Source organism: Ambystoma mexicanum, chromosome 14 (genome assembly GCF_040938575.1).
Source record: "Ambystoma mexicanum isolate Mex_15411 chromosome 14, UKY_AmexF1_1, whole genome shotgun sequence".
Taxonomy (NCBI): Eukaryota; Metazoa; Chordata; class Amphibia; order Caudata; family Ambystomatidae; genus Ambystoma; species Ambystoma mexicanum.
This window is the reverse complement of record NC_090940.1, coordinates 538163088-538185753: the sequence shown is the minus strand read 5'-3', so window position 1 is coordinate 538185753 and position 22666 is coordinate 538163088. Positions and strand designations below refer to the sequence as shown.

Sequence of the window (22666 nt, the reverse complement as noted above, 5' to 3'; positions counted from 1 at the left end):
CTCTCAGCCCCACTCCAGTATCCGTCGCAGAGCGGTAGGGGGCGCAGGCTGGGAGGAGTCGGATGACACCTGATGCTGACCTCTTAGAGGGTATTTCCGGTGAATGAAGAACAGCGGACTGATCAAGTGATGTCTGGTGGGTGCAGGCCCCTCCTAGCACCCCAGAGGAGCTGATCCTCAGACATCTGGGAAGATGTAGGCGCCCAGAACTCCTCCAGCAATGTCACAATGATGTTCATAGCACCCCATGAGCCCCAACCATGCGGTCCAATCATAAGCCAGGAGGGCCCTTGTGGTGAATGAGCCCTCGCAGATTCTCCAGAGCCACCTCCCACACCGTACCCTAGCGGGCCGGTGCCCAGACATGTCTGCCTCCTTTGCGGCCCGCAGCAGGAGTATGTATGCCAGCAGAGAAAGATGAGTGGTAGGCAGAAGGCAAACCGCAGCCAGGTATACCCAGCAGCCGCGGTCTCGCGTGTACAATCCAACAGTAGTAGACACCCCTTCAGGGTCTCCCCCCACACCCCCCCCCCCCTCAGGCCGGGTCGGCTCGCCGAAAGTGCAATAAGTGCCAGCTGGGATGGGACAGAGCCAGCAAGGGCTGGTCCCGACGCAGAGTCACCATGGCCCCGCCCCCAGCCAGCGGGGACCGCAAGAAGGCAGCTCAACACACGAGGCCCGCCTCTGTCTGCGAGTTCGTTCAAGCCAATGGCTGACAGGCGAGCGTCCAACCACCCCACTCGGGTCAGGACAGTTCACCATTTTCAGCAGACACGGTGGCACTGCACCGCTGGGCCAGCAGTGCAGACAACAGGGAAGACCAGCACAGCGACATCCCGCTCCAGTGGTATCAGTTTTACAGTCACTTGGGCTAGCTACTGCCACCAGAATCGACCGTGTTATAGCAGCTACTTTTCCCCCCAACAGTCTGACATTAAGCAGTCTCAGCATGCACTTGATGTCTTGACTTTTAATCCCCAGGTCGCATCAACATTGCCCTGCCCAGTGTAGAGCCCTTTAGAGAATATGCATATTCAATACAAAAGGTTTGCTGGTCCCTAAAAACTGGAAACATTAAGGCAAGCTCAAAGATACTGGAAGGTCTGATAACCCTGTTTTTTGAATTTTAATTATTTATTTAATTTATACCATTGCCGACACCTTCCCTACAAGGTGACCTAAGAGAGGGCTAGATTACTTCCAAGGATGTCTGTTTCAAAACCTTGCAGAGGAATCGGTGGCATGCATAGCAAGGATTGAAGAGACCTTTAGTCTTCAGATGAAAATGGGAGGTTAGCTCTTTACCCTCAAGAAGGATCAGAAGGGTACTTTCTTGTACCCTTATTTTGTGCAAAGATGGCTCTAGATGTAGTAAGACTTTACTCTTGCGTCCCGTCCCCTTTCCTCCATACTGCATGGGCGTCCCTCGAGAGGAACGGGAGACAGAACCTTTTTCACCAGAAAAATCTTCTTCCCCTCTAAATGTAGAGGCGTGGCCCTGGGGAGCATGTGTTGCCCTGACTCCGCCCTCCGGTGCCACACCTCAGTCCCCTTTTCCGCGCCGACTGGAACAGGCCGAATTCATTAGCGCTCCTGGGTTTGGCTTCGGCCATGTAATTCCATGTGCGGATTCCTCCTCTATCTTTTGTCTTTTTTGTCTTTTTTCAATAGGTACTCAGTCCTCAGATGCCACAGCTCCTCCCTGCGCATGTCGACTTCGACAGGGTTCAGCAGGTGCCCATCCTGTAACGGGCCTTTTCCAACTTCACACCCCCACGCCCTCTGCCTACGTTGCCTTGGCCCAGACCACGGTTGGTAAGCCTGTTCGGCGTGCGGCTTGCTGTCCTCGAAAGCGCTGAAGGACAGACTAGCCAGGTGGAGGGAGCTCTTTCAGCGGTCTCCCTCTGAGGACTTCAAGAGTTTTGTGAGACGTTCCAGGCCAGAGGTAGGGCCTATATTTTCATCCGCACCTCGCAAGGGAGACTCCTTCCCAGGGACTCTCCTACGTGGGAGGGACCGGTCAGGTCCTTATACCTAGCTGTGACAGCCTCGGTGCGTGACTATCGGGCTGTGGGGTCCTCCGATCCTCCCGGTGTCAGGGTCGAGGGGCTACGTCCTGCTACCGGCAGCACGTCTGAGGGGGTGCCTGAACGCAGCTCTATCGACCCCGGGGTTGAAGTGGATACACCTACCGGGCACAGGCCCGAGGAGCGGAGCAAGTCGCACGCCTCTCACATAAGAGACTTGGCAGAGGCTCGCACCAAGGAGCCGACCAACATGTCGCAGCCACGTAGTAGGCAGCTCAACAAAATGGCCGACGGGACAGAAAAGAACACCCGTTCGACACCTCTCCAAGACTTCGGCGAAGAATGAGTATCGAGATGGGACTGGCATCAATCAGGTACGTGGCCTACGGCCTACCCTTCTCATGCGCAAGGCTGTTTTCCCTTGCGTCCGTATGTACAGGGTCGGCAGCAGCCTCAGTTGCTTCTAGTAACTCCTTCAATGCCCTCCTCTTCAGCCAGCGAGGACCGGCTCTTCGAGAGGTTCCTCAACCTCATGAAGTCTCCAGATAAGGGGGCTATCATCAAGGACACAGTCAGGGAAGTCCTTCCCGCTATGCTAGCGGCACCACAGATTCCTCCTTCGGCTCCTCGGCCTACTCCACAGGCGGTTCCATACCAGCCTCCGCCTCCGGCGGTGGCCCCCATGCCCCAGCCTCCGGCTCCGGATACTCCTCCACAGGATCCCTCAAACCCCCAGGATACTGATGAGGTGGAGGATCCTGACAAGCCATCATTGGCCAAGGTCTTCCACTAACGTATCTCGGGCCTGGCGCGATACCTGGGCCTCCCACAGCCCCAGGTTGAACAGCCGGCAGAAGGCGTCCTCGCTGAAGCTCTCACGAGGCGCCCTTCAGCCAGAATGGGGATTCCACTGCAGTCCAACCTGGTATCGCCCGCCAAGAAGGGGTGGCTCAAACCCCACTCTGTCCAGCCAGTCAACCGCCGCCTGTACGCCAAGTACAGGCAGATGGAGGGGATACACTCTTGCTCTCCTCCAACCCTCAGCCACACTCCTCAGTGATGCTGCAGCGATCACCATACTCCAAGCCTCAATCTTCCTAGTCTTCGTCATCTACAGCACTGTTAGGCAAGGAGGAGAAAACCTTGGAGGCATACGATAAGAAGCTATATTCGAATGCTTCCTTGCACCTTCGACTGGCCAACACAGACGCCATGCTGGCGGTATTAACCAAATTGACCTTTTACAATTTACCTTTTGCACAATTTACCTAATTACAGTGGTCCCAATTGACCTTCTGCACAATTGACGTTTATATTATTTTAGTTATTTTATATATGTATTGGGTTGATTTTGGATTATAAATAATATAAGGGGATTGGGTGGGGGTTGCAGGGGGTTTTGGATTGGACGGGGGGGTTGGCCGCTAACCAAAGATGATGGCGGGAAATTGCCTACTTCCTCCCGGAACTCCACAGCCAATTGCACTTCAAGGCGGGGCTAGCCGAAGCAAAGCTTGTGGCTCAGGATATCATGGAGTCCACTCTAGCACATATTGATACCTCTGGACGTGCCATCTGTATTGCCATGGACATGAAGGATGGCCTGGCTTCGGGCAACCAAGTTCCACCCGGATGTCCAGGAACGTAATCTAGACCTGCCCTTCGAGGGCAGCGACCTCTTTCACTCCAGCACAGACTAAGAGCTGGACAAGAAGAATAGCTCTTGCGCTAAGTCTTTATCCATTCTGACAAAGACCACGCCCAAAGCATACTCTCAGTCTCACCAACGTTCGGATAAGGGTTGCTCATCTAGAGGCTACCGTGGGTTCCAGGAACGAAGGTATAGGCAGCCGGTACGCCTGCCGACCCCTAATCTGCGCAAGCGTCAAGAGGGGTAGGGGCAAGGGCTTTTTCCAGTCCCCCCTCCTCCACGGGTAAGAAGTCATGACAGACCCCCTTCCGGTCAACGTGTCGCCAGTGGGGGGCAGGCTTGCTCTTCACGCACACTTCTGGCGACAGAACTTCACGGACCCCTGGATCCTGTCAGTAGTATCCTCGGGGTACCATCTACCTATTCCTGCCTCTCCTCCCTCCTCTCCCCCTCTTACGCAGGTTGGGACAGCAACTCTTTTAGCAGAGATTCGGTCGCTCGTCCTGATCCAGGCTGTGGAAGAAGTCCCAGTCTCCGAGCGGGGATCGGGCTTCTACTCCAGGATCTTCGCGATTCAGAAAAAGAACTGGGCTGGCCTGAGAGTTCTACTGGACCTTTCCACCCTCAACCTCTTCTTAACTCTCCAGAGGTTCAAGATGGTAACGCCAGCTTTTATTGCAGGGACCTTAAGCAGGGGAGACTGGATGTGCTACCTGGATCTGAAGGATGCCTATCTGCACGTCCCGATCTGGCAACCCCATCGGTCTTTCCTCGGGTTCAGGATCATGGGCTGCCATTTTCAGTACACAGTCCTCCCTTTTGGCCTCAACTTGGCCCCCAGGGCTTTACCAGACTCATGAATGCGGTGGCAACCCTCCTCTGGGCGCGCCTCTAAATTTAGAGGGGAAGAAGATTTTTCTGGTGAAAAAGGTTTGGTCTCCACATGCAGTATGGAGGAAAGGGGACTGTGCACAAAGAGTACTTTAGTCACTACGGTGAGTAACTTATAATTTTTCTGCAATGTATGCAGTGGGCAGGTGTCACAAATTGCCATCTGTGATTGAAAATCACTTACTTTTTCTTTTTATTAAAATGATGCAGGTAATTCTGAAGAAGTCTTCTAATCGGACCCAACCTTTTATAACGGTTTCATGCAAAATGAAATAGTGCAAACATGTGCCTTTGCTTAGATGCTCCTAACAACCTCTGAAGGAGCTCTTGTGTGGCACTGGGCATGTTCAAAGCTCATGTTCATTCCCGACATCTGTTACAACATGGTGATGTTGTGCAGAGGTGACTTTGACAGAGAAAGAAACCCACCAGAGAGGGACCCTTGTGCCAAATAAGCCAGCGTACGCAAGCGCTATGCAATTATCACTGTGGCAAGGGGATTTACGGAGACTGGAGCACCTATGCACACACCTTACGCCAGCCTGATAGCATTGGATGTGGAGTGGAGGGCAGGCCCTCTAGACAATCAGGGACTTGAAATAAAACAGCGGCCGCTCCAACAGACTCTACTTTCCTCAAGGGGCACTGAGCCACGATCCCCTAACATGGGCATGAACACTATGCAGTGCGGGCCACCATTCCTTGATCAGGTGGCCCCACACAGAGAAAATGGGTGAGGCTTTACCCGTATTTTAAAACCTCCCGTAACGCTGATCCCTCCCGGGTGGGAAGGACCAGGCCTGATTGCCGCAGGTCAGGGGACCAATACAGAGCTAGAGAGGGGGCTAAAGGAAACAGGAAGGTGTTGGGCGGGGGGTCAGGGGGGTTTCCGATGGAGGTGGCAGACCAACGTACCAGCAGGAGGTAGGACTGGAAATGATTGCAGAGGTGATTTTTGAGCGGGTCAGACATTGGTTAGTGAGTGCAAGCGGCACTGCGTTGTGAGTGGCAATTGTGTTTAGGAGAGGAAGTGTAGAGGATAAATATGAAGTGAGTAGTAAGTGAAAGGATGGTGTTGAGGTAGGATTGAGAGCTGTAGTGCGAAGGAGGGAACTGTAGAATCCGGCTGAAGGAAGTAGTTACAATGGGTGGAGGCTGGGTGTAGATGAAGTTAGACATTGGAGGGACAAAGGAGGCACCCACAGAGTTAAGAGTAAAGGTGGGTGGTGTAGGAAGATAGGAGAGTAGTGAGAAAAACACCAGAAAGTGAGTGCAAGAGTAATACATGGGTGTGATCGAAAGGAGACCAAATTGGGCAAAATGTCAGTCCCTTTTTTAGATTACTAACCATAGGATAGTGTAGGGACTTTCTCTGTTAAGGGCTGCTAAATTTCAGGCTGATGTCATAAGACCCCCCTCCCCATCCTGCTCACCCGCCTTGTCCAAGTTGGGATCTCCGTTCATGTTCTTTCTTGGTTTTCCTTGTTCCTGGGCAATAGAACCCAGACTCTCTCTTCCTCATTTTCTTTCTGGTTTCTTCTCTCTGTGCTGTGGTGTCCCTCAGGGATCTGCCTTGTCTCCCATTCTATTCACTTCAATATTTACATCTGGCCTCTTGTGTGTCTCATCCGCTCCTTCGGCATCCGTGCTATTTTTATGCCGACGCCACACCGATCCTGATCTGTCTGCCAGTCGGGCCACTTTCACCTAAAAATATTAAAGAAGGTTCTCCTGTTTATTCATCCTCACCTTCGCTCCCCAATAGTTGCAGTACTAAGTCGCCTGGACTATTGCAATTCATTTTACCTGGCCCAACCTAAGGGCTTAGTCCAGCGGCTTCAGAATATGGCTGCCCGGGTGGCTACGGGCTCCCCCCATGGAGCTCACATTTCTCTGGTTTTGCGCTTGCTACATTGGCTGACTGTCAAACAGCGCATTGTTTTTAAAGCCCTATGCTTGGTTTATTGTGCCCTGCATGATCAAGGGGCAGAGTATCTTTGTGACAAGTTCACCCGCAATCTACCCAGGCGGGCACTAAGATTGGCAGCTGCAGATCTACTTGTAGTCCACTCCTTTGGTCACGCTCGCATCAGAGACCTGGCTTTTTCAGTCACCTCGGCTCAATTGTGGAACAGCCTTCCCTGGCCATGCAGAATCTTTCAAATCATTGGGCTTTTAGAAAAGTGCTCAAAACATATCTTGACTAAATACCCCTTCTCCTTGGCGTCTGCTTCGTCTCTCCTCCAGCGCCATGATACCCTTGGATGACCGTGCGCTAAACAAGTTCACATAACATAACGTAAAAGAAAATTCTTGACCTGCCATTTAACTGGATTGAGATTGAGCTCTTCAGTCCAGAAACTGATGAGGGAAGCTCAATATGAAGAAAATGAGCAGTCCGCCTGCAAAATGCTTAACTGCCTTTCCCTCCATGTACATGGGAGATTTTAGAGATGTTCAAGCGCGAACAAACTGGGCGGGAACTTCCACCAGTGCCTCCAGCAATAATAAACGGCTTCTCCCTTTTCCCAGTGATTTCTCTCCGCCTTCTCCTGCCCAGGACCCTAAGACATATAAATGAGCTGAGGGTCAATGTCCACAGCACTCCCATAAGGTGCAGGGTCTGCCACCACAGTACTTACTGGAAATCAATAACTGCTGATTCCTGTTTTCTTTTGGTGATGGGCAAGGGTTATCCTCTTCCATCTCCGCCCTTCTCTGGCATTCACAACCTCTGCAGCAAGAGATTCATAACCTCCTACAGGTGGGAATGATCGATGTTCCGCTGTCAGAGAAAGGGATGTGGGGGTGGGGGAGGGGCTTGAGAGAGGTGAGGCAATCAGGCTTTTATTTGAGGTTCTTTGTTGTCTCAAAAATGAACAGAGACCGATATTGGGAATGGTTCTGGGCTGCTCTTTCGACTTCATTTAGTTTTTAGCTCAAGAAAAGTTCAAGATAACCCCAGTGGGCGGATGCTTCTCTTGGATGCGTACCTGCAAAGATTTGAATCTCCTTTTTTTTTTTCTTTTTTTTTTGTCTTGTTGACCCCACCCCTCCTCCATCCGTTAGAACCAATCATTAGTAATAAACGGTTTGCCCCTTGCTATTTTCAATGCCATCTACGGCTAATCGTGACATGCATGCTCAGTCGGGACATGCAGTCTGGCAGTCCCCATGATGTGACTGCATATGTCAGATTCAGTTCCACCTGTCTTTACAATGGAAACAAATAAGACTACCGAAGGACAAACCAATTCAGATCCCAGTTTCGATCAAGACCAGTCTCATATGATGGGCAAACGATTGACATTTTCTGCTACAAACTCTTTCAGGATTCTCCACATCGAATCAGTATGGTGACGGACTACTGCCTTTTGGGAAGGGAAGCCACCCTAAGAAAGTTGCAAATCCACGACATCTTGGGGTTGCAGGAAATGGAGGCTCTTATAAATTATCGGAAACTTTTGGTGTTTGCAATTATATGGTGTTCTGGGGCCTTTGAGGCTTCTTGACTGTTCTAAAGAAGTATTTACTCATGATCCTTGCAGACAACCTGGTGAACATGTCTTATCTGAACAAGCTGAGGAGGTAATAGTTAGGAAATCTCTGTGCTATTGCAATACAGATTTGGAAATAAGCCCTGAAGAAAGTCCTATTCCAAACAGCTGATCTGGCAGGGACAGACAACGAGGAAGTGGATGCCCTTCGCAGGGTGGAGTGCTCCAACAGCAGATAGGAGCCCCACTCTGAGGTTCTGGAAGACTTTTTTTTACAAGCACACCACCCCTTAGGTGGGTCTCCGCTACAGAAGCGAACCACAAGTGCCAGCTTTACGGTTCTGGGGGAGGGAGATAACTCCCTAGGGAATGCGCTGGTTGTTCTTTTGAGACAGCATGTCTGTATCTGCCTTTTCCCTCCTCGCCCTCTGATCCACCAAAGTTCTATAGAGATTTCAGAGGGCTGACAATTGTCAGATTCTCATAATCGCATTGTTTTGGTAGAGCAGGCTTAGATTCTGCCATTGGATGCTTAGCAAGTTCCTGAACTCCCGAGCATCAGTAGATGTTTTTCTTTCCTTTTGAAGCCTTGTACACTCAGTGACACAGGTTTAGTCTTGCAGGACCTACTTGGAAGCTCTGTGGGCGTACCTGTCTAATGACCAAAAGGTAATGGAATTCTTAACCTATTCATAAAGCGACTCCTTGTTGGGCTGTTTCAACTCTTCCCATCTTAATACAGACCCATTCCAGTGTGACATCTGAACGTGGTCTCTGTGGCCTTAGCCCGCAAACCATTTGAGAGTATGGATTTTGCAAAGTTGTAGCTTGTTTTCGGGAAAACAGCCTTTCAAAAGCATGTCCCATGGGATGCAATTTCTTAGTCGGTCACTTGGGCATCCCTATGAGCCTTCTGCAGGTACTACCCGTTCGACAGCTCTAGGGCAGACTCCCAGTTTGGGTTACTCCTAGCCCAAAATCGCGTTTCCTCCATACGACCATCCTCCGTCCCCTGAAATGCAAAAGTCCTTCATTTCTACTCCACGGATAAAGGGACTTTGGGTTTGGAGCGTTTAGGGATGTGAGCAGGGCTTGGCCAAGTTGCATGTCTGCAGCTCTTTCACCTGCACATTTTTAAAGGAGGAAGCGCAAGTCGCTGTGCTCAGGCTCCGGTACCCACTCTGGCCACTTCCATAACTATGGAGGAAAAGGGACTTTCAACTTAGTTAATCACTGCAGTGAATACTATTTCAACCAGTTGTTTATACCATGAAGGTCTTATAAATAGATGGTCTATGCTCACATGGCCTACATGCTCTTTATTCCCCGTCCTGATGAAGAACATTGACTGTCTCTTATTCACAGTGTGCTGAATGATCCCGGTACAAGAGGAAGAATTTACGGATCAAGAGCCTTAACCAAGGTTCCAAACATAACCATACCCTTCCATGATCAAGCTTCCAATTATTAATCTGTATCCCTACCTGCCCAATTTTGTCCCTCAAGCTCCTATTTAGTTGTGTATTTGTTTTAATTTTAAAAAAGTGTTAAGTTTTCTTTATCCCAATTTAGGGCTTGGAATCTGTAAGCCCAAAGTGACTGTGCAATGCACCCATAGGTTTTTAATTTGGCTTTTGAAGAAATACGTTTTGATAATAATTCATATTTTTAATTCCACATTCTGAATGGCATGCTCGTGCTGATAAAAAGCATGGCCAAAACATTGTGTTTTTCCCCTGTATCCGTGCTTTTGCATGGTCCCTGATGAGTGAGCAGAAAGAAGGAATCTGCTGAGCAATGACTGTCAACTTGCTTGACATTTGGCAGGTGCCGTCGCAGATATCTGTTTTGTCCAACACTTCTGCTATGAAAAACACGGAAACCTGATGGTTCTTTCTTAATGAACCACCTGTTGCAAGCTGTCTACAAAATGTGCTGCCCTTTGAATGCCTCTCGGCAAAGTCCACGTTCTCCAGCATGGGGTCTGGCATGGATTCACATGCTCATGAATATTACCAGTCGTCAGGCTGGGAATCCTTGATAAAGAAAAAATCAGTTTGTTTTACTTCTGGACTGTCTTTCTCCTAACAATTTATCACTGATCTCTGGGTCATACTGCCCCCAGCCAATGACTGCCCTCTACCTAAGCCCCTCCTCTAGCAGCCTTCTTCAGATTTTTACAGCGTTTTCCGATATATATTTTTTTAATTTGTATTTTTTTTTAAAGGGTTTTGCTCTATTTTTTTTTCAGTCTTTCGAGCCTCAAGCACCACCGATTAACCTTCCGATTAACGGGGGCCCGTTTTCGGATTCTTCAGCCCCCCCCCCAAGGGCGGATTTTCATTGAGTTTTCTTTTTGGAGGATTCCAGAAGCTTCTTCGAGGCCTACACCACGTGGATATGGCAGAGGAGGAGCACTCGGCTCCTCGGTTTGCCCTGGCTGCAACCTACGGAACATCTTTTTGGACGATGTGCATTCCCTGTGCCTCTACTGCCTGCATTCGGACCAGACGCATTTGGAGGACGACTGCGTGGCTTGTCGGAAGATGGGGCCGCACACGCAGGCTGACCGACGCAAGCGCCTCGAGTGGGTGCAGGCCAAGGCCCCTTCTCTGGGTCAGTCCTAGCAGCATGCCTCCCCTGTCCAGAAGAAGAAAGCGGAGCGGTCTTCTAAGACCTTTGAGGGCCCCCCCAACATGAAGCTATGCACCGCGAGTCCACTGCCTCTGGGAGCGCCGTCCACTGCGGCCAGGGCGAGTTCAGCGTAGCCAGCACCTTCGACCACGACCCAGCGCTCAGGTTCTTCAAAAAAGAGGAAGTCGGACCATCCGGGCAAGCTTTTGGAGAATACCCAAGCCGGACCGACGGAAAAGGCCAAGGGGGAGCAGGGTCACAACCCTCCCCCTGAGGTGAAGGACGCGGTCAAGACCACAAAGCCCAGGTGCATCAGACCAAGACCCACACTTCCATCGAAGTAGTGGCAGTGTCCGTCGCGAAGGCCGATGGGGCGGATTCGCAGTGCACAGCCCCTAAGGTGAGGGTATCCCGGCCTGCCAGGAGTGAGTCCTCTTGCCAGCCGATCGAGAAGACTCCGGAGAAGGTGATGCCCATCATGTCACTGAACCCGTCTGCCCTGGTCACAGAGAGGAGGAGGAGGGGGGGGGGGTGGTCACGGTAGTCCTCCAGAGCACACATTTCCTTGGAGGAAGAGCTCACCAGCCTCTCAGTCCTCCAGGAGGGGAGATGTGTCGAGAACAGGCCCTTTGGGGGAGGATCCTGACGAGGGCAATGACGAAAGTGACTAGGAGCAACAGGGCGGGGATGGAGCGGATCAGCCTAAGCCGCAAACGCCCCGGTCCCCGTCGCCTCCACCCCAGCAGCCACCTGGGGATAATCTCGGTGGACATTCTGGCGGCTCTGCATACACTGTGCTCGGAAATCCAAACGAGGATGCCTCTTGCACCGGTGGCCCCACCTGCGGCACAGAGGCCATCGGAGGAACTGCCACCCAAGAGGAGCGTTCACCCCCTCTGTCTTTACACCCCTTGCCTCCCTCTTCCCCCACCGAGGGATGACACAGAACCGGACACAGCGACGGCGGGCACTGGCATGGACGACGGCAGCCTGGGGGGGGGGGGATCTCCCGTCTCCGCCGGCCAGATCTTCACCGTCTGACGAGATTGGCTCGTTCCACGCCATGATCTCCAGGACCTCAGAGCTGTTCCAGCTCGACCCCGGAGGAGAAGAAAGATGGTTTCCTTTACCAGCGCTGTCAGGCGAAGAGGAAGGCAGTACTTTCGATCCCGTTATTGGATGACATTTGGGATGAGGGTTTGTCCCTTTATGAAGAACCCTTCTTCAGCTCTGGCGAAGAGGGATCGCTACAAGAAGAGTAACAGAGTGCCAGACTCTGCGCCCAAGTGTTTATGGTCCCAGCCATCTCCAGACTGTGTGGTTTTGGCGGCGGCCAAGAAGAAGTCTTCGGGCTCATCCTCGTCGGCAGCCTCCTCCTCACCCTTCCCCCGGATGGGGAAGGAAAGAAGTTGGATGCCATGGGGCGAAAGTGATCTTGTCGGCGGCAACGACCACCAAGGCCGCTAACCCCCTCGCCATTGTTGCGCGTTACGACATGTAATTTTGGTTCGAGATGGCTCCCCTCCTGGACTTCCTTCCTGAAGACAAGCGGGCTGAGGCATTGGAGATTCTACAGGAAGGCGAGGTGGCTTCGGACCACGCCGTTATGGTGGCCGCGGACATTGCCGACAGGGGGTTCCCCCAGATAAACCCTCGGAGTCACTGCTCCGCAGGTGCTTCCGTATTTGTTGTTGTTGGCCAAGGCAGGACTGGCCCATGCTTCCATCAAGGTTCATCTGGCGGCTATCTCCTGCTACACCAGATCTCCTGGACGATCATCTTTCAGGTCGCACCGTTTGGTCAAGGAGTTTGTCAAAGGACTTTCGCTCGTTCGCACCGGTGAAGGCTCCGGTCCTGGCATGGGAGCACAATGTGGTGCTTACTAGGCTTATGGGTCCACTGTTCGGGCCTATGCATTCGGCACCACTGAAATGTTTGTCGTGGAAAACAGCATCTCTTGTGGCCATCACCTCCGCACGATGAGTGGGAGAGATCCAGGCCCTTTCTTGTAAACCACCTTACCTGACATTCCACAAGACGAGGGTGGTGCTACGGACGCACCCCTCCTTCATGCCCAAGGTGCCGTCGGACATTTATCCAAACAAACCCTTGGTGTTACCTGTATTCTTCCCGACGCCTTCGTCGCTGGCTGAGAGGACTTTGCACTCGCTGGATGTGGCTAGAGCGCTGAAGTTCTTTGTGGACCGCACAAAGAGTTTTTGGAAGACGTCGCAACTTTTTGTCAACTTTGGCCCTGTGTGAACCATGGGAAGGCCCTCTCCAAGGCTTCCATTTCCAGGTGGCTCTCCGCTGCATCACCCATTGTCACTGGTTGGCAAACCGACCCATTGCCTGGCCGTCCGAGAGCCCATTCGACCAGAGCAATCGCTGCAACTACGGTGTTCCTGTCGGGTGTGCCCCTTCTGGACATCTGCAGGCTGCTACGTGGAGGTCGACACACACCTTCACGAAGTTCTACTGTGTCGACAGGGATTCCAGGGAGGAGTCCAGAGTCGGCCAGGCAGTGCTGCGCAACCTTGAAGGTGAGCCTGGTGAGGAGGTAAGAGATGCTTAATGTTGAGCCTTGCCACCTCCCGTGGTTGTGCATGTGTGTACTGCTATGTATTCTTTATTCATGAGCATGTGAATCCATGCCAGAACCCATGCTGGAGATTGAACAAGTTACTTGCCTGTGAGTGTTGTTCTCCAGCATGGGTCTGGCATGGATTCACATGCAAACCCTCCCGCCTACCCCTTTAGGGCTCTTCTCTTGGTCCTACTGCCACTTTACGTGCTCCTAAATCTGAAGATGGCTGTCAGGGAAGGGGCATAGGTAGAGGGCAGTCATTGGCTGGGGACAATATGACCCAGAGACCAGTGATTGGTTGTTAGGAGAAAGACAGTTCAGAAACAAAACTGATTTTTTTTTTTCTCTTTACCGAGGATTCCCAGCCTGACGGCGGGGAATGTTCATGAGCATGTGAATCCATGCCAGACCCATGCTGGAGAACAGTTACAGGTAAATAACTTGTTCCTTCCTTAATTTCTGTCTTTTCATGCCACCTTTTTAAACTGTCCATCTTTGTCTTTTTGAGAGGCCCCTCTCCTGTGCCTCTTCTCCCAAAGAACCTAGTGCCTTCAAGCCCATGCTTGATGACCGGTTTCTTTGCATTTCTCCTCTCTGCACATATTTACAACGTGGTTTCTAGCCTCCGTCTGGCTCACTCTGCAGTTCAAGTGCTATGCGCACATGTGTATTGCTCTCTGCTTTTAATGCACTCCTGTATCAGTCACACAGCATTTCCTGGATGCTCTTTATGAGCAAAGCAAGTTGGGAGACATTTATGTGAAAGGAAACCAACTTGGATCCCAGGTTCTCATACCTTTCACTGCATGCCTTTAAAGGGCTCATTGATTTGCAGAGATGGACCTCGGTCGCTATCAGGTAGTGGCTGCTTGTCTTCTCAGTGTTTCTTTACAGTTCACCAGAATGAGCCTATTCGTGGTAATGTATAACATTGAAATTCATACTGGTTTATATTGTAAATGTATTAAAGTTTGAGGAACAAAACGTTTTGTTCACACTATAAAAATTTTGTTTTAAAGGATGAAGCCAAGGAAAATTAAAGAAGACGATGCTCCACGAACGATAGCATGTCCTCACAAAGTAAGCATCTTGATTGTGATTTAAAAGACTAACGATTTGTGGTAATAGGTTCTATCAGTGTGCATGTGTGTGTGGTGGCGGGGGCATTGCCGTCACACGATTGCTACCCTATGCGTATAGGGACTCCTTATACTTTACGCTTAGACGCCCTCATATTGTTTTTTCTTTCTGCCATCTGCTGGCACTTGCATGTAGACTATCAGTTTCTCCAGCATGGGGTCTGGCATTGATTCATCTGCTCTTTTCTTCATCGGCCGGCAGAGGGGGATCCATTATCTGTGAAGTGTCTGGCCACTTCAAAGTCTCCAAAAGGCCCCCTTGTGCCTACTTTGTGCCATCCAACCATGTTGGAGGAGAAGTAGGAAAGGACCCTCTTCAGGCCCTGCACCAAGTGTGGGCTACGGAATGTCTTTGTGGAAGGCAAACATCTGCAGTGTCTTTACTTTCTGCATCGGACCACCTGGAGGGGAAGCGCGAGATATGACTGGGTTTCTCAAAGAAGACTATGAAAGGCGGTCACGGCAGGCTGGCGGCATGGCTCAATGCTAACAAGGCCTCTGCCCCGTGCTCCGAGCAGTGGCACGCCTCTGGCCGGTCCGAAGAGCACTCTTCTATGTCCTTTGAGGTTGTCCCATCTGTGGGGGTATAAGATGAGGTCAAGAGCTGCAAGTCGATGCCGCGAGTTCCAGGTAATAGACCATGATCACCATCCGCGTCCGCCTCCATAACCAGCAGGCAATCAAGCTCCTCCTCAAAGAGGAATTCACCCACCCCAGCCAAGTTGCAGGAGAAGTCACAGGCCTAGCCCAAACAGGCTCCACAGATGCCACCAAAGTCCTTGTCGGCCACTTTGTCGACAACTGCAGTGACACAACCGGAGAGGCATCAGCAAAGGATGTAAGTACCCGAGGAGGGGTAAAAGCACCTATCCAGGTCCTGGTTCATGGACCTTTGGGTGGAAAAAGGGGCAAAGAGGCCCCGAAACAGCCCTCCAAGGTTGACGTTCAACCCATGGACATTTCATCCACTGACGACGCCGACCAAGAATCCGGTCAAGAGGTCCACGAGGATGACTATGATGGCAGCAGTGCAGGTTCTAGTACTCAGTCGCTGCATCCTCAGCCGAGGGACATTTCTGTGGACATTCTCTTGACTCTCCACACCCTGGTGACAGATTCAACACAGGTTGCCACCGGCACCCATGATGCCACAGGCTCCTGATCAACCTATATGTAAAAAAGAGCATCAGCCTCCGCCACCACGTCAGGACCCCAATTCCTCAAGCGGACCCGGATACGTACACTGGTACAAAGACAGCAGCCGACGAAGATGAGGCCTTCATCCCGGCAGATATAGTATAGGCATATAGTTTCTCCACCGAACAGGGTGGGTTTGTTCCACTCCATGATCTCCAGTGCCTCCGATCTGTTCCAGCTGGCGCCTGAGGAAACAAAGGAGGGTTTCTTGGATCAGCAGCGAGAATCGAAGAGGAAGACCATCATGGCGGTACCCTTTCTGGACGACATTTGGGAGGAGGGCCTGACGCTCCTGAAGAACCCATGCACGGCTCCAGCTAAGCGAGACAGGTTGGAGAAGTACAGCGTGCCTGAGGTCTCCACCTTTGCCGGACTCGGTAGTGTCGGCTGCCGCAAGGAAACATTCGGCTAACCCGACCTCAGTCATCAGTCCACCCGGACCGCGAGGGGAAAAATGGACGTCATGGGGAAGAAGGTAATCTACACGGCGGCATCTATATTAAAGTCCGTCAACATCCTGGCTATCTTGGCCTGGCACAAAAGGGAGCTGTGGTATAAGCTGTGCCCGATCCTGGAGTTTCTTCCTGATGACAATAAAATGGAAGATCTTGCCCTCTTTCAGGAAGGGGAAGTGGAAGTGGCGTCGGACCATGCCATTTCGGTGGCAGTGGACATCACCTATATGGGTTTCCGGCAGATGGAGAGCAGAGTCTGCCTTCGTTGTCAGGGATGTTTGAAAGCCACAAATTTTCATCTGGACGTTTAATGCGATGGTGCTGGAAATGCCTTACGGCAGCGACAATCTGTTTGGGGAGGCAGTCGACGAGTCCCTTCAAGCCATAAAAACAGATACAGAGACAGCGTGTTCACTGGGCACCCTTCAGCTGCATCGGTCGTCTTCTTTTCGCTCCTCCAGGGGAAAGTCGAGCAGATTGTCCAAAGTTTTCTCTGCATCTTAGGCAACCTCACCGTTCTCCACGCAGCAGGCCTACAGGGGCCGCTCCCTTCGTTGTGCTGGAGATCTGTTGGTAGAAGCAGTAGTTAAACAAGAAAATGTGTTTGGTAAGGGCTACTTCAGCCAGATGGGCTATAAAGCAAGATGGTACTCCATAGAGTTCTATTCCACAAATGGGGGCTTCTGCTGACCTCACTCTGGTTCGGCACCAGAGGTTTCACTAGACTGACCTGGTTTCCCATGTGGCTTACCCCTTTTCTGTTTGAGGCTCTCTTTTGTTTTGGAGGTTTTTGAATTCTCTTTGCCATCTTTCTTGTGCTGCTTCCCTTCGTCCTTTTCTTTTTATGAGTGGGCCCAGAATCCTTGAGTAGCCCTGTAACCCACAAGTCAGCAGCCTTTGCTAGCTTCTTGGGATCAAGCCCTGTAACCCACAAGTCAGCAGCCTTTGCTAGCTTCTTGGGATCAATCTCTTTAGAGTCAGCCAAATGCTGTCTCAGCTCAGGAGAGCAGGCATCAAAAATAGATTCTAACAAAAACAGATGTCTCATTCCTTCAAAAGAGTTCACTCTGCAACCGTTAACCCAACCATCTACGTTTTTCAAACATTCACACACCCGGGTAGCCCAAGGGGTACCATCAGTCTTTAAGAGGGTCCTAAACCTCTTAAGGTACTGGGAAGGAGTTTTCCCAAACCTAGCTATCAAAGCTAGTTTCACATTTTCTTACTCCAATCTTGCAAGTTCCCCCACCTCCATTACAGCATCAGTTGCAACCTGGGGGAGCCTAGACAAAAGCCAAGGAATCAACTGATTCCCTGTGAAACCTTGAATGCCATAGTTATATTCAAAAGCACCCGACCAATCCAAAATATCAATTTTAATCTCATACATACTCGCAGCTTCCTTAGGCATGCAAGGTCTCTTAGGACTGGAAGACCTAGACTCTGGGATAGAAACATTTTGAAGAGACAATTTCTTCATTTCAAGAGCATGTTGTAATTCCATTTGCCTTAGTTTGAGATCATGTTTGGCTTCAGCTTGGATTTGCAATCTTTTAAACTCTAACTCAAGTCTCATTTTTTCAAGAGAGACAAATTCTGCACTCATTACTGGACCTGGTGGGGGGGGTCCCTGTGGCTAAAGGTTGAGGCCTAAGAGCGTGTTGAGGTAAAGAGGGGCTCTCTTCCTGAGACTCCTCTGACTCTTCAATAACATTAGAGTTAGACTCTGAATAATTATCATCCTCATCATTTTCCACATTCCCTGTAGTAGGTCTGACAGGCTTACTACCCAGACTTTGATTTTCTAAAAATCTTGCAATAAGTTCATTATTTTTTTTTTCTTTAACCGGGAGAGACCTGACTTTACACATTTCTTTCAGCAAAATGATCAGGGCTTCCTGTCTGAAGTTATCCATATCCGGCATGTTACAATTGCTTTTCTAGTGGAGCTTAGCCTTGTGAAGGTTACTATTTGAACAAAGGTAAAGTAAACTCTAAATGTAACAACCCTACAATATATCCTCACCGCCTGCCACAAGTGTTAGCCGAGGTTTGCATGCAATACACTCTGGGAACACTACAAACAACTATGACTACAGGTATAGGCAACCCAACCTTCGGTATAAGCTTGTACTACACAGTTTTGGTAGCTTGTTGAGCAGCCAGGTTTGTCTCAAGAAGTGCAATGTGAGCTGTAGTGGAGTTACACAACGTTTCACAGTTACAGGTATTCAAACCAACTCTTACACTTAAGATTTCTTGCATAAACAATAATTTATCAAGCAGTTATAAAGCCTTCTTCAGAAGGGAGCAATAGAATAGTAACACACAAATATACTTCAATACTGTACACTCTGAGTTTCTGGATCAGACTAGGCTCTTTCGGGATGGCCCACAGACACAACCTACACCCACAGGTGACTTCAGTAACAAGGGTGCTGGGGACATTACTGTTAGCATACAGAATACTCTTTAAAAAGTAAGTAAAAGGCAAAAGTTATTAGAACACAATAAGCAGGGCAAATACTTTCAGATAGCAAGAGAAGAGTCATTCAATTCAATAGGCTAAGCCAAAGTCAATAGGCCAAAGTCTTTGTATATGATGCAGCACTTCAGGTAAGTAAATGGAAAACTCTTTGCACAATCTCTTAGGAGTCTTTGGTAAAAAGCAGAATCAAATGTAGAGCCACAAGCTGATTAGACTTGTGAGTTGCAGAAGCTACAGGCACTGCTACAGTAAGAGGTAAGTTCTCTTAGGCTAGTTTCACAGTACCTTAGTAAAGAAGAAAAAGATACAGCTGAAGACTTCTGTTCCTGTACAGCTCTGCAGATCTCACTGTTCCTGCGCCTCAGTCGTGGGGACAAGAGGGAGGACGTCAGGGGGGGTGTGGGGGGACTCCTGCACTGTACTGGAACCGTCGAAGCTGGCAACCAGCAAACTTTCCTTTCAGTGGCTGTTTTGCGTTTCAGCTCCTTGCGGTTCAGCAAATAGCAATAAGCGCGGAGTCTGTGCAGAGTCTCGTGAGTCCGCTGAGGGCTGCGGTGTGCACAGTCTGCTTTTCGTTTCCATTGACTGGCTGGGAGGAGCTTTCTGCAAAAACCCCTGTACTCCACGGCGCAGAGTCTTGTGAGTCTCTGGAGGCTTGTGCACGTAGTCTTTCTATGGAACAGGATAAAGAGCCGACGCAGAAACATCGGCAGCCTCTCACACGCCTACAACTGCGGTGCAGAGGTAAGCTTGGCCTGTATTCCTCCACCTTCAAGCGGCTTGGAACTCGATCGCTGCAAACCCCAAGTAAGGCTTCAATGCTCCATGCTTGTTTTTGCCCCTGATTCTGTCACTCAATCTTTGAGCACACTGACTTGTGATATGACACCAATGTACACTGATGTAAACGCATTGAACCATGAGCATGAACACGTGATACAAAAGGGGAAAGAAGGTGTGTCCTTTTCAACAGGACATGGCGGCATTGCGTGCCGCTAGCAATATAGTCGTGCACCATCTGCTAAATACATCAAACAGCGTAATCAGCGAATGCGACAATGATATCGCCCGATTAGGCGAACTGTCTTTTCCTTGCCGAAAATCTACAAATGAGAAAAAGTTGGAAAAAATGATGTCTTATTGCAGAGAAAATGCATGATCCAATGAATTTTTAAATTGAATCATATTCATTTACTACGGACGCTAGCGTGGGCTGAACTACAAACTTTAAAAATGCTTTTGGTTCTAGCAGAGGACGCATATGCTTTTGAAAATAGGCGCGGTAGTCGGACGCAGCGTCTAATCGCTAGTGCTTGGTTTGAATCCGTAAGCGTTTCAAATAAAACAAATGAACACATTTTTCTCCCCCAGGAACAAGAAATAGACATGGAAAAAAGAAGGCAATTGGACTATAAAAACTCAAGGACAATTTCAGTAGAGGTTCCCAAGCCACCGCCATCATCAATAACAAACAGTGAAGAAGATGAGGAGCAAAATGTAATAAACAACAAAGCATACAAGGATATTGCTATTCCGTGTCATGCAAATCTGGATTCCTCTATACAAATAAAAAATAGTAATGGACTTAACGGAAGCATGAACACGAGTTCTAGTCCTAAGAAACGTTGTGTTTCATTGGCAGTTTTTGATAAACTGCTACAAGACTTAACCAGAATGAATGGTGACCTGAATGCAAAATCCTAAACAACTTTGTGATGGCAGCTTGGCCAATCAAAATGAAGACAAGGAAGTGCCAGTGGTAGCTTCCAGTAGTACAAACATGATTAGCCAGGCCCCTAAATGGCCCCCTGGATCACGGAAACGTCGTTGATTGGATTCGAGCCCGCTACCAGTGATCTATTGTTCTCAAAATAGAGTCAAGTGGCGGAACAATTCAACCAATATTCCAGATGAAATGCTTGATAGAAGTGTTAACAAGCAACATCTCAATCACAAAGAATTAACACAAGAGCATGCCATAGGAAATCAGAACCCATCCTCCTCAGATGAAACTTCATCGGAATCGTCCATCATGGAACGGCAATATCCAAAAAGTAAGACGTTTTCAATACAAAGCTAATGCTAACCAGGCCTGCAAAGAGCAGAATATGCAGAATCTTGTCAAAGAATTGTTAAATGACTTCAGACCATACATTATGTCTGCTTTGGCTATTTCAATTGCACCTTTGACTAAACTATATGAACAAATCAACGAAAATCTAAAGGACCAATCAACATTGTCTGCACTTATGAATTCAAAACTGGTAACGAGTGACTTGGACAACACTTCTGCAAAAGTAGTGATTTGGGACAACATACAAAGAATAGATCTGTCACTCAAAGAGCTGGTAGACCAAAAAAGAAATAATGGTGAAGACAAGCGACTTCTGGCCAAAGTTGATAGAGAAGCCTTGGGACTCCTTAAACATAATCAGAATGTGCACAATGAACCCAACCTCAAGCTCATTGAAAAACCTCAACAAACGAAAATGAATGCAAAACCGAGCATGGCGATTGAGATGAGTGCAGGAAATGTATCTGATCCTGAAACAAATCAGAATACTGGAGCTTTAAATTTAAGAGGTACAGGCACAAAAGAGAGCAAAGTTATTGACTTGGAAGAAAGCAATGAATCCCAGGTGGAGCCTGTCATTCAAGCTGCAGCAAACGAAGCTGAAAAACGCTCAAGTGGGGGTGGACGGATCAAAATGCAAAATGTTGCCTTGAGTCCCTCAAGACCTTCAACATCTGCCAATGGGGAAGGCATCATGGGTAATCCTGACGCGGATGAATGCAAAATAGCTGAAGCGATCGATAACACATACTGAATATTTCAAAAGATTAATGCCAGCCTACATAAGTCACTCTAAGAAAAAAAACAAAAAAATTAAAGTACAAGAAAAAGGAACAATTTGGGTTCAAGAAAATTTCTTAGAAACTTGAAATCGGTAAACGTATTTGTCAACACCGGAAGTCAAGGCCCCAAGTCGAAAAAGGATGAGGAAGCTACTAAACAAAATGTAGAACCACCCGCTATGGCTCAACCTAAACCGATTTCAAGCGTAGACACGTCCATTAATGAGTTAATGAACATCTCTATATACGAGAACGACGTAACCATGGACGTGAATGAGGAAGATTGGGGTGAAGAAACATGGACATTGCTTGTGACATGGCGGCGCATGAACCTTCAGAGAAGTGAGCCATCAAAAGAAATTAAGGAGAGTGATGACCATGAGTCAGGCAGAGTGTGCTTGCTAGTACTGCCACCCGCACCCCCCCTACCCCCCACCACCCCGAATGCGTGAAATTGACCAATCTTCCTGAGCAAGAAGAAAAATTTGTGACCATGGATGAAAAAAGGAATCTCCTTACAATTGCAAACAAGACAACAGAGCAAACAAAAAGCGACAATCATTTGAGAGAGACGTTCGCAGACCATAAACGGCATTTCCTCACCAGCCTTGAGTGAAAACATGTTGGAAAAAAAGGATTACAGAAAACCGAATGACAGACCCTAACAATGATGACAAAAAAGGTCTAAATGTCGTAGGAAATAAAAGAAAGCAAGCTCTGCCATTGAATAAATTGAGCAAGCATCATTCCAATAACGCAAAATACAGATTCATACTTGAAAGAATCCTGACGGTTAAGGACGATTTGATTTTGAATCGTAATAATGTACTACGTTTGCTAGATCATGTTCCTGGACTAAGATCAATTGAATCCAGCGATATACAAACTGTAATTCATTGAAGTTCATAATGACAGAGCTTGTCTGCATATAAATGTAAGGCCGATATGCGACCTCCTACTAAATGCGATCCCCTTTATTTTATCTTTAGGGTTTGACATGCATGAAGAAGGTAATGATCACATAAAAAAGGCTCAAGAAGGTGTACATTCGATAATCACACAAACTGACAGAGCCAGCGCCGTGAAAATGAGCGCGCTGCAATCGCCAACTGCAGACCATAAAGCCAGAACTGAGATGGCAAATGAAATGGTTCGTGAACGTGTTATGGACAATATAGACGAAAGTCCAAACGAAGCCATCCCTGGTGAAAGAATCAAAATTACCTTCGTGTGCAAACCTATCT

At 49.0% G+C, this 22666-nt stretch overlaps 1 protein-coding gene across 1 annotated transcript in view; it reads left to right on the top strand.

The window, feature by feature from the left end:
- The window catches only part of YY1 (YY1 transcription factor), a 236866-nt gene that overhangs the window by 139669 nt on the left and 74531 nt on the right, over positions 1-22666 (top strand). Inside the window, exon 3 of the mRNA XM_069637790.1 lies at positions 14307-14367. Within this exon, the coding sequence (XP_069493891.1) occupies positions 14307-14367 (61 nt within the window). The remainder of the gene's footprint in view (positions 1-14306; positions 14368-22666) is intronic.